Here is a 17,264-nt window from a genome sequence, read left to right as displayed (position 1 = left end):
AGTATCAATTAATATATAAATACATAACTTATTTTAATTGAAGAAATAAATTTAGGAAAGAGTAAAGTATCATTCTTGTCCCTAACGTTTGAGGTAAGTTTTAAAGTTGTCCCTAACGTTTGAATCGTCCTATTTAAGTCCCTAACGTTTTAAAATTGACTCAATTTTGTTCTGCCGTTAAGAATCTATTAATGGAATTGATAGCGGGACAAAATTGAGACGATTTTGAAACATTAGGGACTTAAATAGGATGAAAATGTTGGTGACAAAAACGATACATAGAAATAAATTTTAATTTTATCCTTCATTAATATCAATCTTTTACTGTACATAATTATTCAATTATTTTTTAATCACATTTAAGTAAATTACACTTAATCACATTACTTTGGTTCTAAATAAATTTATTTTTTGATAATTTTATTATTAAAGATTTTTACTTATCATGAAATATTTGTAAAATGACTAGAATCACATTATTTTATGGGCAATGTACTATATAAAATAAAAGAGAGAAAGCTTTACCTGAATGCAACATTTGCAAAGTCTTTACGTGAGTGTTCTTTTTTGTTTACTATGTAAACCGTGGGAGCTAACCACGGTTTCTAATTTGTGCATAAACCGTGGGAGGCTTGGACGGTTTTCACTTAGGAAACTTTGAGCATAAACCATGACTACTCACCACGGATTATGAAGGAAAATCGCTACCTAGAAACCGTGCTTGGTCACCACGGTTTATGAAGAAAAAGCTGTGAGCATAAAATCCTGTTGGCTACAACGGTTTATGCTTAGAGTAGTATAAATACATAATTCGTGGATAGTCGTCACGGTTATCATTTATGCCAAACCAAATTTTGTTGAAGCTGGGAGGTTGAGAGAGTTTGAGGGAGAGGCTTTAAGGTTTTGGTGCCATTTGGGGGGTGGAGCCATGGAGGACGAAGCTCGCATGTACCGACTAAATGGCGTTGCGCACGTGGCTGGATACATCGAACAAGAGGTTAGTTAGTTAGTTAGTTATTATTATTATTATTATTATTATTATTATTATTATTATTATTATTATTAAGTATTATTATTATTGTTATTGTTAGTACAATTATTCTTGTTGGTATTGTTATTATTGTTATTGTTTTTATTATTGTTGTTGTTGTTATTATTAGTGTTAGTGTTACTGTTATTATTATTCATATTGATGTTATTGTTATCCTTGTTAGTAACTGTTGTTATTGTCGTTATTATTATTGTTATTTTTTTAATTATTGTTATTACTATCATTAGAGAAAATAGAAAACCAATGTGGGTGTATAATAATTTTTTTAAATTATATTTGCTGTTATTAGTATTGGTCGTATGTTAAGGATTTTCTTACCCACATGTTGCAGCCTACTAGGGTTATTAGCGGTGTCAGGAGACAACAGAATATGCCTTTACACGACCGGATTATACTGTATCTGGAGATCACTAGCTTGTATCACCTCGCTAGGCTGAACAGTCAGTGGTTCTGGGTTGATGAGCCTCTACTTAGTGCATTCGTTGAGAGGCGGCATCCTGAAACCCACATCTTTCACATGCCGTTTGGGTAGTGCACCATCACTTTGCAAGATGTGGCATATCAGCTGGGTTTGCCCATTGATGGGGAGGCCGTCAGTGGGTGCGTAACTGACTTTGAGAATCTGATGGAGAACGAAAGACCAGCATGGGTGTGGTTTTGTGAGTTGTTTGGCGAGTTACCGCCGCAGAATAAAGTCAAGCTGATGACGGTGTGCTACACATGGTTCCATGAGAGGTTTTGGGTTCTCCAAGCAGACGTGAATGAAGAGACCGAGCGTATATACGCGCGTGCTTATATTCTGATGTTGTTGTCCTCTCAACTGTTTGCGGACAAGAACACAAACCGGGTTCACCTTCGCTGGTTGCCTTATTTGGCATCGATGGACGACTTGGGTAGATATAGCTGGGGCTCGGCTGCACTGGCCTGGTTGTATAGATGTCTTTGTCGTGGGACAAACAGAAACGTTGTTAACTTGGCCGGGCTACTACAGCTTCTACAGTCTTGGATTTTCTGGAAGTTTCCCAGTTTGAGACCTAGTGGTTTTGATGTGTTTGGGTTTCTGCTTGCATCCAGGTACGGTTTATTATTTTCGGTCCATAACTTGTTCAACTTCATGTGTTGTTGTGCGTTATGACATGCTTTCAATGAAACTTGAAGGTGGGCTACATATCTACCGAGAAACGATGCAGAGGATCAAAGAGTGCTGTCAGCACGCCTTTCTTTGGATAGATTGCGTGTCCGCGATGTGAGTCGTTTAGTTATTTCTCTTACAAGTAGTCGTTCATGTTTACTCTTATGGTCTTACCTAACATTACCTTCTCCAATACAGTTTGTGTAGGATCCTTATTCTTCTCCCAAGGTTGCTGCTGTTGTTCATCCGGAGATACTAGTTGAAGAGCACCGTAGGCTATGGACGACGGTCACTAGCCTGATATATTTTGCTGTGATTGAGTGGCATCAGGTGGATAGGATGGTATCGCAGTTCGGGGGTGTTCAGCATCTCCCTCAGTTGGCTCTGAACATAGATTGGCTCCATGCGAAGGATGAAAGGGGTGGAGATCGATGGTTCCCTAGATATTATCAGGAGTGGCATTTGCATTGGGAGAACTGGGTTGATTCAGTTATACCGGTCGATCGAGTAGCTAACCCCAGTCCATCAGCTGAGTACTTGGACTGGTGGTGCCGTGTGGCCCACAGATTCCTATCCCCAGATGTTGTATTTCATAATTCTAGACCGATTGTTTTGACCGAGGAGGCTCATCACAGAGGATCGTCGCAGGCACCTCCCAGGGTGCAGGTTCCTGACAGACCGAACAACAGGCGAGTGGATCGGCATCAGTGTATAGGCACACGTACCACCGATCGAGAGTGGCGATGGCTCGACGACCGTTTGGATGAGGACCTAGGTGGTGCTGATGATCGAGGTGTTGTGGATCATCGTGTTCCTCCACGTAGAGCCAAACGGTAGGGTGGGCGGGATGGTCGTGGACGGGCTCGAGGTAGAGGACCATTCACTGAGGATGATAGTGCTCAGCACACAGTTCATGAGGATGTTAGAGGTTTGGACACAGGGATGGATCAGCCCACCTACGATGTAGAGGGTAGCTCTCAGCTGTTTGAGAGTGTCGGGCCACAGGGATTCGCTGACTTTACTACCGCGGCCATCGGCATGGACATCGACGATCCTATTAGTCAGTCAAGAGTTCTTTAGGGATATAGCAGACATGCTGAGAGACGACGATGCGACCCATTATAGGCCACAGATGCCTGAGGTTCATTCTCAGTTTGCCGAGTACCAGCCACCGAGTCACGATGTTCAGCCTCAGTTGCCGGTTGACCTCAAGGAGCCTGCAGCTTCTCCATCTGACCCATGGTTCGCGTTAGGAGTGACTCCAGCATCAGCATTCACCGCCGTTCCACCACAGACATCCACAGCAGAGGTGGTTCAGCGACCGAGGAGGATGCGGCGTCCTCCTTTGTGTAGCACCGGAGGTCACCTGCTTGGTCATTTCGACGATGATGATAATGACACCATCGAGGATTCTGATTAGTTATGTGTTGTTTTTACATATGGTGGGAACTATTTTGATTATCTTCTTAGCATCATCTTTAGGGTTTTATGTTTCAGACTGTTGTTGTATATTATTTGATATGTATGTGTCTTATATATGTTTTAGGATCTACGGTTACGAGGTAACTTGTCACAACTATTACACGCATTCATAAGCATACCAACGTGTTTCAATTAAACATCTAAAATAAAAGGAGTTAAACAGACGAACTTAATACACTGAACAAAGGAATGACATTCATTGACTCAATACCTAACATTACTCAAATTAAGAATTTCTAATACAACTTAGACAACAACAACGAGATCATAAACGTCATAATATCTAACCATCCCCGACAGCAGTACGTGTTCGCTGGTCACAGTTCCTCCGTGTATGACCAGGCTAACGGCAGAGGCCACAGCGCTTCGGGTGGTTCTCTTATGTTCCGATCAATAGCCTTCACCAATGCCTGACAAAATTCATGCCTAGATCCAAGTTGTGCCTCTGCCGTCAGTTCGCGGACCACGAATAGCTCAGCAAGCCTCCCGTAAGTTGACTTAACTAACGAAGTGACCGAGAGGTTGCGAGTTCCCTTTAACACGGAATTCACACATTCACTAGTGTTGGTTGTCATGTGCCCAAACCGTCTACCGCTATCCTCGTGTTGGGTCCACTTGTCATACTCCATCCGGTTGGCCCAGTCACACATGGCCGGATTCTTAGTCCGTATGATGTCAAACCAGTAATAAAACTCTGCTTCAGTTTTTGCATAGGCAGCATTCACCAGCATCCTCCTTGCATCTTTACCTTTGAAGCTAAGGCTAAAATTCGCTGCCACATGACGAATACAGTATGCTCGAAAAGCACGTGGAGGCAGCCAACCATTCTCAGGGGCCTCAAGTGCAGCCTTGATGCCATTATGTCTGTCAAAGATAACAAAGATACCCTCCTGTGGTGTCACATACGCTCGTAGGTTGGACAAGAAGAATGATCATGACTCCGCATTTTCTCCCTCCACAAGGGCGAAGGCTATCGGGAGGATGTTCGAGTTCCCATCCTGCGCTATCACCAATAGTAACGTGCCTCCATACTTGCCATATAGGTGGGTACTGTCAATACTCACGAGGGGCTTGCAATGCCGGAAGGCCTCGATGCAGGGTGGAAATGTCCAAAAAAGGCGATGAAAGTACACCGTTGACTCATCGACCTGATCCCCAAGTCGAACAGGAGAGGTCTTCAACACAGTGACTATCCCAGCCATGGTCGACTGTACCCCTAGCATCCAACGTGGTAACTCGGCATACGACTCTTCCCAATCTCCATATATTTATGTTACTGCCTTCTGTTTTGCCATCCAAACCTTCCTGTAACTAGGCCTGAACCCGTAATCAGCTTCTGTTGCTTGTTGCAAGACCTTTACCGTAACCGCAGCATCCGCCCTAACCAATGAAAAAATCCTCGCACAGATAACGTGGTAATCAAGCTGATGGTGATCACTGAAAATAGAGGTGGCCAAGCAAGTGTGTGGACCGTTGTACCTCCTAACCTCCCAAGTGCCCTTTCGTGCACAAAGCGATATGCGAATCAACCAACTGCAACCCTTGCCGAACTCCTTGCATTTGCCATGATACTTCAGATGATCCGATTCCAAGACTCTGTACTCAACACATCGACGGATGCTATAGTCCTTCACACTCAGAACAGCTTCATCTTTATTCTGGAATGATTGCCCAATCTGAAATTCTGTAGAAGAACCCCCAATTGTAGCACCTCCGTCCACTTGTTGACCCAGAGCCTCCAAATTTAGAGTGGAGAAGTGTGGAGGGTACTGCTGTGTGCCAGAACTTGAAGGCCCGTGCTGTGTATGTGGATTGGCACATGTGTCATCATCACTGTCCCCAATGATATCTACAGGCTCCTGGTCAGAGTCATCGTCCCGCATTGCATTCTTTACTCGATCAGGTTCCCCAAAGCCTTGAACATCATGAATCATGCCACCACCGGTATCCGCCTCAAATGCCTGCTGCCAGACCCCAGAATTCTCCAACGGTACAGAACCAACTGCCTCTGTTCGATCTAAATCAGCCGCGAAGGAAGGGGATGCGACCTGCGGAAAAGATGGTCCGGCCGCAGGCATCGAACTAGACGCACCGCTTGCGGCAGTCGAGCTATGAACTAGAGCTGATGCCTCAGAACTATCGACACCAACCTCCAACTTCGCATACAGCTCATGTATTCTGACCTTCGGAAAGCTCCTAACACAATGAAACAGAACCCTAATATCTTCATCAGCTGCTAGCACAAACGTATCATACTTAACACTGGTCGAGACAACTGCGATGGGAATCTTGTAGAATAGCTTCTTCACCCACTTGCTCCTAAGTACCCCCAAACTTCTGCAAGATGCTGTTCTTTACATCTGACAAAGTGCTTGATGAACTGATGAATACACTCAATGGTTCTCTGTCAGTGAACTTCACACCATATTTTTTGCTTCTTTTAATTTTCTCAGAGCAATGCACTAAGACAAGAAAACTCTCTTCCCCACTTGCCATTGTGTGATAATGATCTCTTCAGCAGCTTGAATCTCACTCATATATATATAGAATTCTTCTCCTCATAAACTGTGGCAGCCTACAAAAGTTTATGCATTTAAAAAACCCTTCATAAACCGTGCCAGGTTAGAAGGTTTTATGGTCATATTTCTATTCTTCTCCTCATAAACCGTGGCAGCCTACAAGGGATTATGCATTTAAAAAACCCTTCATAAACCGTGCCAGGTTACAGGGTTTTATGGTCATATTTCTTTCTCCCTAAACCGTGGTTACCTACCACAGTTTATGTTCATTTTGATTCACTCATAAACCGTGCCAGGTTGCAACAGTTTACATGCAAATTTGAAACCGTGGTTAGCTCCCACGGTTTACATAATAATAAAAAAGGACATCAACGTAAGGACTTTGCAAATGTTGCATTCAGGTAAAGCTTTCTCTCTTTTATTTTATATAAGTACATTGCCCTTATTTTATTGTATATGTATCATTTTTTTCCCCACAAGTTTATGTAATAGTCATTCTACAAACATTTTATGATGAATAAAAATTTTTAAGAGTAAAATTATAAAAAAATAAATTTATTTAGAATAAAATTAAAGTGATTAACTGTAATTTACTTAGATGTGATTAAAAAATAATTGAATAATTATGTACCGTAAAAAATTGATATTATTGAAAGATAAAATTAAAATTTATTTCTATGTATCGTTTTTGTCCCTAACGTGTTTGTCCTAATTAAGTTCCTAACGTTTTAAAATCGTCTCAATTTTGTCTCGCTGTCAATTCTGTTAACAAATTCCTAACGGCAGGACAACATTGAGTCAATTTTAAAAAGTTGGGGACGTTGGGAACTTAAATAGGACGATTCAAATGTTAGAGACAACTTTAACATTTTTTATAAAAACAATACTTTATTTTTTAGGAAAAAATATATGATAGACCAGTTGCGAACGTGTAAATTTTTTAATTCAACTTAATTTCGTACGAAGTAAATGGCATGCTATTTTCGTGGGACCTTCCTCTATATAATATAAAGAATACTTAAAACTTCTTAATAAATCCGGACATTTTGTAAAATACATTTAACATATATTATACGAAATATATATGTGCGTGTGTGTGTAATAATAATATATTCTGTGTAATACGATCGTAATATATACTGATACCAAATATTACAATTAAATATTTATTCATATATTTATATGATTTTATATGGATATATGAATATGACTATATAAATTAATAACTCAAAATACGTACAGTGATGCCATATTCAGCATTAAAAATTGGCTACATTTCCATCAATGACGTTGTATCCAACTAACACACTGACTCCAATTCGAAACAAGAAAAACTGTATCAAATATTTGAATTAGACATCTTTAACACACAAGAATCGTGTTCAACAATTTAGCGGTTGAAAAATTAGAAAGCAAAATCAATAAAAGAAATTTATGAGTGCACCCTGTCAGAACATGGAAGAACAATCCAAACAACGGGGCATTAACAGCTGGAGTAAAAGTGGGGCAAAACCCCAATTTTAAGATATGAAGTAGTAAGACTTTTTGAATTTGACCTTTCTTGATCCCACAATTTGAAGGGTCAAAAAATATTTTGTATGGTAAGAAGGGTATACTTTTGTGTCTCCTGAGGTAAGCCATTCATAGTTTCATACCACTAAAAGAAGTTCCTTTATCTAAATGTATTTTAGAAGTATAAAAACTTCGGCATCTTCATTCTGCAGAATGTTAGGCAGATATTAGGATCAGCATTTCAACTAAAAAGAATCACAGATGAACGGACTTGGCCCTTTGGGTTCTTAATCAATGTTTTCGTTTCGTGTTTAATCATTATAAGACCAAAAGATGCAACGTTTCGTACTGGATAAATACCAATCTTTGCCCTGTTTCACATGATTACATCATTGCATTGCATTGTTCCTTTACAATTGTTCACGAGACTAAACATAAATGATCCAGAATTTACAATTGTTCAGAAGAGACTAAAGATGAATGATCTGGAATTATCCTCGGTAAGCATCAAAAACTCCGCTCTGGTAATGATTTCTCAGCTGGAAGTTGTAGTAATTCTCGAATCCCTTCAAGAACCTACGTTGAAATAGTGGAAGAAAAAGTTCTCATAACCCTAAACAAAGTAAAATTAATATTTGGATAGAATTACAACTTTGCTAAAATAATTTCAAAATAAATTCAACTCTGGCTCAAGTCTGCAACTATTATGCCATACAACACTAGCCAACATTGCCAATATTTCACAAAATATAATGGGACCAAGTACCATCCCTCTAGTGGGAAGAATGGCCAGAGCGAATAGGGACTAGGAGAGCAGGGTTTTGTAATAATAATAATAATAATAATAACAACAGATAAACCTTCAACAAAACATACCAGCTTGATCTGCGCTTTAATTGATGCAATTGACTGATTGTACTCATCTATTTGCCTGAAATAAATAAGCCATGTCCTAAATTTGAATTTGCAACATTATTATTAAAACCAATTAGCATTATTTTCAAACTTTAAACAGAAAAGCAAATAAGAGAAACTCATTGCCCCCGTCTAGACAAAAAGAGAATAAATGGGCAAAGATTTGTTCACAATGGATTGCCAGAGTAGAACAAAGAAGTTAAAATCTTCACAGATTCAATTACATTACTAAAAGTCACAAGTATCTGCATTACTGCATATATATATAAATGTTCCCAGGCCAAAAGGACGAGACATAGTTTCAAAATTTTGATCCACGCGCTAAGTAGATACCATCCTAACATCCTTTTATAACACCAAAATGCTCAAGCTATATTTTCTTTATTTTTGCTACTCTAGCCTTTTTAATCACTCTTTTAATGAGGACTTGGTAAGTGACCAAGGGCCAGTTTGGCTAAACTTCATAAATAAGTTCTTTTGAAAAAGGAACTTAAAATATAAGGACTTTTATTAATAGTAACTTTTAAATAAGTTATTTTGTATTTGGAAAGTTATTATAGAAGTACTTGTTTTAAAGTTGTGTATTAAATAGGAGTGATAAAATAGCTTTTGAAAATAGGAGAAGTCAAATTTTTTAACTTCTTCAAAAGCTCTTAAATAACTTTTTGGGAAGTTAAAAGCATATCTAAAAAATTGTACCAAACACTATTAATGTAACTTTTTATAAGTCAAAAGCTAAAAAAATAGCTTTTGAAGTTTTCCAAACGGACCCTAAGTGTTCCAACTTACAAGCCAGAGTAATTCTATACACTGATCAATGATCAGCTTCGACCTTTCAGTCTAACCACATACAAAAATCATGCAAGATGAAAAGAAAAGATGCACAAAATTTGTCATAAGTAAATTCCCTCAGCATACTCAACATAAGAACTGCACTTAAATCTTGAATATGATCATTTACCACACCTCCAAGCCATAGTACTAATGTCAATGTCTAACGAAAATCAAGTAGTTCAGTTCATGTTTATCACTTAATTTGAGATGTATAATAAAACATTCATGGTGGTTATTGATGCAGACAATGTTCAGCACAGAAAACATGAGGATCTTGGGCTACAATTTTACTATAGTTTTTGTTCCAATCCATTGTCCTTTAAACCACTCCATTTAAGTAAGGCATATATTGTTGCTTAAAATTTCAAAAGCAGACCTGGAAAGGCATAATAAGGCAGATTGATGTTGATGTTTCAGCTATACAAAGTATGTTAAGTGAAAATATCTTACTTAGTTATCCTTTCTTCCCTTTTCTGTATGTAGTTCAAAGCTTCAGACCAAGTAAATTCAACATTGAATCCCAACCCTACATCCACAAAAATATATTGTGTATTGGGCCTGCAAAGTTTCATCAACATTTAACATAGATTAAAAATGGGAATTTCACCAGATTAAAGAGAGAACAAGAAGGTCTATATTTATTGGTGCAAAAGTGAAAAGATAAAGGAGTGGGCTACGTGGGGAGAGGTTTCTTAGAGTAACTCCAATCCAGTGCTTTAGAGTTTCAAATCTGTCGTGTACATGAAGTGAAATGGTTCGAAATGTCACCCTACATTGGAGATAATTGATGAAATGAAATCGGTCTCACTTTAGAGAGACAGTTTCACTTTGGTGGAGAACCAATTAAATTTTGTCACTTCATATAAAGTTTTAAATGAATTAAAACCAAACATTAGAGTCAAAAATCTCATATTTAGTCTCAAATAACTATTTATGAGATGTGGTTGGACAAATGCTAATGTGACATTTTGTGGGATCCAAAATGAAATTGAAATAAAACCAAGCATTGGAAATGCTCTTAGTTTGCAAGGTTGTAGGTTCACAAAAGAAAGATAAAGCAGATATGAAAGTTTAAACCATGTAGCATATATCTTTGATGAGAATATGGTAGTGAGTAATGACTAAAAAGTAGATACATATATCTTTATAACACATAACATATGCTTCGTAATAAGGATTGATGATAAAACACATGTATGCCAAGAACAAAGTCAAAAGAAATAAAGAAAATATGTAATTTAAAGAATCAAAAAATGCAATTGGTCACCAAATCTGAGAAAAGAAAAACAGCAGTGAAATAAAGTGAAAATATGATATGATGACGACTTACACTTCTGCTTGCAGGTACACCTCGGATCCAAGATTGACCAGAGTTCTTAGACTGGTAACACTATTCTTCTCTAGGTTTTCAATGTTTCTTCGCAAATCAGCACTGAGAACAAAAAGTCAAGTGAATCCATTTATAACACGAGGAACTTTATAGAGTGCAACATTGAATTCATTGATGGTATGTAATATACCAAGTTTCACATGAATATATAAATAATTAGATACCTAAATATTTTTTTTCTCTTTGGAAATTCCTAAAACTATGTAGTATGTAATAATGATGAACAGTTTAGTTTGAAGAGTCAGTCTTGGAATGCAAATTGCAAACTAATCCCTAAATCAGCTTATTGGCATGATCCACATGATAGGGGGCTTTGATTTAACCACGGATTTTACAAGCCATGGATGATAAAAAAATATGGTGGTGGTCCTAATTGATCTGTCACCAGAATACATAAAACTGAAAAAGGATACAAAATTTTCTGTTGTTCAAAGACCTTGTCCCTGCAAAAAGAAGAACAAAGGAAATAGGTAAGAAAAACTGTGGAAACACATGCAACAGACGAGAAACATTCATACTTATGTATGCACATATAAACAGCATCTATAAATCCATTTCAAGGGAAATTACAAAATTAATCCTAAATTCATATAGTAGCACAATACCTAAACAATGCCATGTCAACAAGAATGAAACTATGTAACTCCTTTGATTTCCAACTCATAATAAATCCAATGGCATCATATATATCCTACTAGAGCTTATGCTAATTGCAGAAAACCAACATTATTATTCAATAAGGTATATATACACATCTATTTGAACCAGAAAACAAACAAAATGAACAAATATAAGACAAATACCGCTCATCAATAGCACGTTGAAGATCAGGTTTCAAGCGACGATCAACGAATTCTTCGTATCTTTGAACCTTCTGTTGGGTAAAGCTTTCCATATGGTGAGTCCTCCTCCCTCCAACTAATTTACTAAAAGGATGAAGACAAAAAATAAATAATCAGGAACCTTTGCATATTACATACATAAATGCATAGAGCAATGTAAAACACAAGCATAAATAAATAATTAAATAGAGAGAAAAGAGTAATATGTTAATGTGAATGATTTAATAAAGGGGTCTATGTTGATTGTATTGTCCAGACATAGAGAAAAATGTAATAATAAGACTTGACAGTTTTCTTTAAATATTCACAATTCTAAATTCTGATTAAGGTCCAATTTAGTGGAACAGTTTATCAAAGGAAAGCAAGGAGCTTCAAGGGAATAACCTATAAAGATGCAGCGAATCCTTTTCAACAGTCACATATTACAAGTTTTTAGGCAAATGTATGTCCAAGATCCAAAAAGGAACAAACATAAATCAAGATCGGCAACCAATCACATGCAAGCCACTTATTTCATCGTGTTTAATGAAGATGAGTAGTGAACCTAAATTGCAAGCAAAGCAGAAGCAAACTAAGCCCTTCCTCCTTCCATTTGTATTTAATCACAATAATCTCTAACTAACTATTAGTTCCTAGCTAATCATATTTGACACAGTTTCTTCACAAGGGAAATAACAAAATAACAAAATAACAAAATCCAACAAGGTCAGCAAACAAAATAACAATAAGATTAACAATAAGAATCACTCACCAACGAGCAAGAAGACCGAGCAGCCACGCACCAGCAGGGACGAAGGAGCAGCAAACGGCAGAGACGAAAGAGCAGAGCAGCGACGCACCGGCAGGGACGAACAAGCAGGTAACGGTGAGGAGGACGGCGAGGAGAACGGCGACGGACGAAACGGCACGGCAGAGGCGATCGGCGACCGGCGAAGAGGCGCGACGGAGGCGAGGTTAACGGTGCGGCGACGGCAAGTGAAGTGAGGGCACTGGTAAGGGTTGGGGTTCGGTGACCACAGCTGAGAGCGTGTCCGAAGAGAAGGGAGTGATTGGGGGCTGCGCGAGAAGTTTAGGGCGTAGGGGTTTAGACTGCATGCTTATCAAAATCGAATCGTAATCGATTAGGCTAAATTACCGAACCAAGTCACCGAGGTAATGGTTCAATTAGTGGATTATTGGTCCAACTATTTAATCCAATAGAATTTTGTTAAGGAGTCAATAAAGTATTTATATAATGTGTATAATGAATTATTTATTTAGTTTAATATGAATTAAAAAATAAATATTTAAGATAAAATATTACTAATTTTTTAAACACAATACACTTATACTATTCAGAATAACTATCTGAATACCATAGATAATAAACATCTGATATCTTACTGAGTTGGATCAATTTAGTTACGAACCAAATAGTAATATGGTTTGGTTTTGGAGTTAGAAATTGGTAATTTTAAAACCGTTTGTAAATCACTGAAATAATAAGAAATTAGTCGGTTAAACCGAATCAAAATTTGACCAAGTCAACCAAAACGTCGTCGTTTGATGCTAGGGAAAAAAGAAAGCGTGCTTCAATGATCATCCTTCAATGATCATCCTTCGAGCTAGGTTCTTCTACTCTCAACAAGGTTTTAGTCATTCTCCATTCCCAAAACACAATCTTAGGTTACAGTGGTCTCCCCATCGCTGTAAGAAATTATTATTATTATTTAGGGTTGGTAAGGGAACAAAGAAAGAATATTTGGCCCTCTAAGAGAATAAAGAAATAAAATTTGAAACGTGGCTTTTTATGCATAAATGTATATATAAAACGATGACACATGCCTTTCCTCATTTAATGACCACTGACCCTTGATTATGCATCATCACTTATCAACTCCATTTTGATCCTCCTGCATGATCGAATTACTTTGGGAAAAAAGAGAGAGAGAGAGAGAGCGAACTTGCATGTGGAGAGAATCGTAACTTCTTTTGATCTTCCTGTTTCGATTTTTTGCAATTTGTAACTCTAATAAAAAATTTAATTTAATAAAAGTGTTTATATTTTCCTTCTCTATATGTTGGTGTTATTTTTATTCGGTAAAAATTGATGGTGACGTAGTTCTCTTTTTTTTGGAGTTCGGCCAATTAGAATTTTAAAAGGTACAGACAATTTTTAACGTTTTTTCTTCAGCAGCTCGATCAAAAAGTTTTTTTAAAATTTCCGTTGTTTAATTTTTACAGGAAAGTAGAGTTTCAGTAAATTTCTCAATGAATAAATATGTATTAAATAAGTGATTTGATGTTGTGATTGATTATTGTTTGAGTTTGATTACGTTTATATTGAATTATTGATGAATTATTGTTGTTTACTTGAGAGTTATGTATTTTGGGGGGTGAAAGTTAATTAAAAGAAAGTTTGGAGGTTAAAACGAAATTTTTTTAAAAGTTTAGTGATTAAAGTGTAATTTCTAAAAAGTTTGGGGTCAAAATGAATTTTTAAAAAGCTTTAAGAATTATATTAATTGATTTTAAATTATTAAAGAAATTATTTTTGCTGTTGGAATTAGTTGATTTATTAGAAGCGATTTGAAAAGTGATTTTTTCTTGGTTTTTGGAGTTAAGTTGATATTAAATGAGCTAAGAAAGTGTAGAAGGATGAGTATAAGATGTACGAGGCTGAAATGATGCCGATTAATTGAAATGATGAATTGCTATTGAAATATGATTGATATGATTAAATGATTATGATTAATTGAGAAAATGCGAAAATGTTGCGGGTATGCCAGATATACATATATGAGTTAATGAATGAATATGGTAAATGAAGTATGAATGAGGATGATCAGTGATGAGTATGTGTAAATTTTCTCTCTGTTGTAAAGTGTATTAGACACTATATCCCATGAGTGTGATGGGTACTATATCCCGAGAGCATGGCAAGCGCTATATCCCAAGAGTGTGGGAACACTTTATCCCAAGAGATGCAACGGGCACTATATCCCATGAGTGTGGCGGGCACTATATCCCGAGAGTGTGATGGGCACTATATCTCAAGAGTGTGGAGGCATGTCAGAGAGACGATATTTGGGTTAGCTGCTAGATGTGTCGGGTTCTGGCGATATAACCGACACATGAGCTCACAGCCAGTAAGACATATGCATTGTTTGTCTTGCTTATGTGTGCAAATTTCTTTATGATATGTGTTTTCTGTGATTGTGTGTGTGCGCTTCTTGACTTGTAATTTTTTCTGTATCTTTGGTTTGTTAAAGTTGTTTGTATTATGAGGTTTGCTGTTATTGGCCTTCTGTTGAAGATTGTAAGTATTCTGTTGTGGAGTTCCTGTGTAACAAATAATAAAACGGACTTAACTAACTACCCCGATCCTACTAAGAACTTTCCAGTTCTTACCCCCTTTTCCACCCCCTTTCAACTACAGGTGCGAAGGTTTAGTGCGGAGCTATAGGAGCATAGAAGATTATGTTTACGAGTTAAGTTGTTAGATTTTATTTTTCCCTCGTCGTTTATTGTTTTGGTTTTTAAAGGGGTAGGACTGGTATTTGAGAAAATTTGAACAAGTCTATTTATATAATGCTACGTGAAAATATATATATATTTGCTTAAATGGTTTAAAGTACCGATTCTTCGTTTTCTTGGTTAAAACTTTGGTTCGTATTCACAAAGCTCAATATTAAATAAAGATAGTATATAACAAAAAGGTTTAGAGGTAAGTAACGCTTGAGCTTTTGGTACGATCATGAGGTGCTAAAAGTTAGGGTATTGCACTATCATCCATTACTTTCAGGCTTTTCAAGGACAACTTAGTGCTTGTCTGGTCATCAACGCTTCTACATCATTGAACAATTAGTGCGTCACTGTGTCTTTCTCGAGATCTACATCAGTGATCTTTGTAACACCTTTACTATCAAAATTTCACGCTTTCGACTGTGTCACTCTGATAGTGAGGAGTATTACGACGACTTCCACATACATAATAATAAAATATGAGCCTTTGAAAAACTCAAAACCGTATAAACTATTCTTTTAAAAATTGAAAATACTTTTTAATTGAAAATGCAGATACATACATACATACATACATACATACATACATACATACATACATACATACATACATACATACATACATACATAGAAATCAATCACAACCACTTAAATATATATACACACACATACAATAACTAGTTTATTTATACAATAACTTACAAACATAACCATATAGCTCTTCACCCTCTTTACAAGATACAATATTAATGGCGAGGAATAAACAAATAACAACTAAACTAATGTAATTAAATCATATAAGCAAAACGCAATTAAACTCTTCATAAACTTCTTCATCCAATTCCTGAAAAGAGAAAGCTATAAGGGGGTGAGAACCTAACCACATGGTCTCACCATGGATTTTTCAAAATTGTCATAAGAAGATATCTAAAAAAAAAACTATTTTCAGACATAGTGATCATCGCTTGTCTTGTGAATCTTTTGAAAATCAACGGTTTAATATTCAAAAATTCAAAACCTTTCTTTTCTTATAAGAAAAAACTTAAAAGTTTTCTAGACTGTATGAATGACCAATCTATTCCAAGCATAGGTTCATTAAGTCTATGCTGAACCAGCTTGATTTTTCATACTTAACTAAACCTCAATCAGAAACCAATCACGCAATCAATCAACACTATCATCAATTCAGCACCAAAACTCAATCTCAAAAGTACCACACCAGAAAAACACACAGGCAAAATAGACAAGAAAAACTCTGGTATAGATAGCAGTTACAACAAATAACTTAGATAGCAGTTAATAACAATTAAGCAATTAGACAAACCAAAACAAATTCAAACCCAAACAAAGCATGCAAATGCATATGATGCATGTCTGCCTTATGCCCGATGAGTCTCATCTATCGGTTATATAGCCAAACCCGACATGTTCGATAGCAAACCCTGGACAGAACACCAAATACGGAGCAAGTGGGAGCAAACCGCAACCCTTGCATCTTACCCGCATACCCGGAGCAGGGGGACAACCTCACCCCTCGCCTTTTACCCCAGGAGGTGTTAGAATTCTCAACCCGGAGCAAACGATGACAGAGCTCAGCCCTTGCCTCTTACTCGAAGTCTCGAATCTTATCCAGAGCAAGTGACCAACACCACTGCCTCTTACCCATAATCTCAACCTTATCCAGAGCAAGTGACTAACGCCATTTCCTCTTACCCCGAATCTCAACTTATACCTGGAGCAAGTGGACAATGCCACTGCCTCTTACCCGGTCACATATATCTCAATCAAATTCAATTTCATTTTCAAATCCATCCTCAATATCATTCAATTCATTCAACAATTAGACTTTAAAATCAATCCTCATCATCCTTCATTCTAATTATCACACCTCCCATTTCGTTCATAAAAAATTCATACTCAAAACATAATTCATTCTTTTCTAAATAAAGCAAACTCAAGACATAATCATTTTCTTAAAATCAAATCTTTCCAAATAACCACTTCAAACGAAACTTTCAATTTTTAAACTAATGCCGATATCACAAGTTCAATATCAAACCATTTTCAATTTCAACCATTTTCA

The 17,264-nt window shown here is 36.9% G+C and overlaps 2 protein-coding genes across 2 annotated transcripts; both read right to left on the bottom strand.

Annotated features, from left to right (window-relative positions):
• Positions 4,934-6,161, bottom strand: LOC107640639. The gene is made up of 2 exons (XM_016344148.1): positions 5,993-6,161; positions 4,934-5,901 (listed from the first exon to the last, which is right to left on the bottom strand). The coding sequence occupies exons 1-2, from the start codon at positions 6,159-6,161 to the stop codon at positions 4,934-4,936; spliced, it is 1,137 nt and encodes a 378-aa protein (XP_016199634.1).
• On the bottom strand, positions 7,975-12,829 carry LOC107643651 (protein UXT homolog). Its single transcript, XM_016347356.2, has 7 exons — positions 12,429-12,829; positions 11,639-11,761; positions 11,249-11,278; positions 10,776-10,877; positions 9,896-10,003; positions 8,573-8,627; positions 7,975-8,272 (listed from the first exon to the last, which is right to left on the bottom strand). The coding sequence occupies exons 2-7, from the start codon at positions 11,728-11,730 to the stop codon at positions 8,204-8,206; spliced, it is 456 nt and encodes a 151-aa protein (XP_016202842.1). The 5' UTR covers positions 11,731-11,761; positions 12,429-12,829; the 3' UTR covers positions 7,975-8,203.

The sequence above is a fragment of the Arachis ipaensis genome, chromosome B05 (genome assembly GCF_000816755.2).
Source record: "Arachis ipaensis cultivar K30076 chromosome B05, Araip1.1, whole genome shotgun sequence".
NCBI classification, from domain to species: domain Eukaryota; kingdom Viridiplantae; phylum Streptophyta; class Magnoliopsida; order Fabales; family Fabaceae; genus Arachis; species Arachis ipaensis.
Note: the sequence above shows the minus strand (reverse complement) of the source record. Positions and strands in the feature narration are given on the sequence as shown.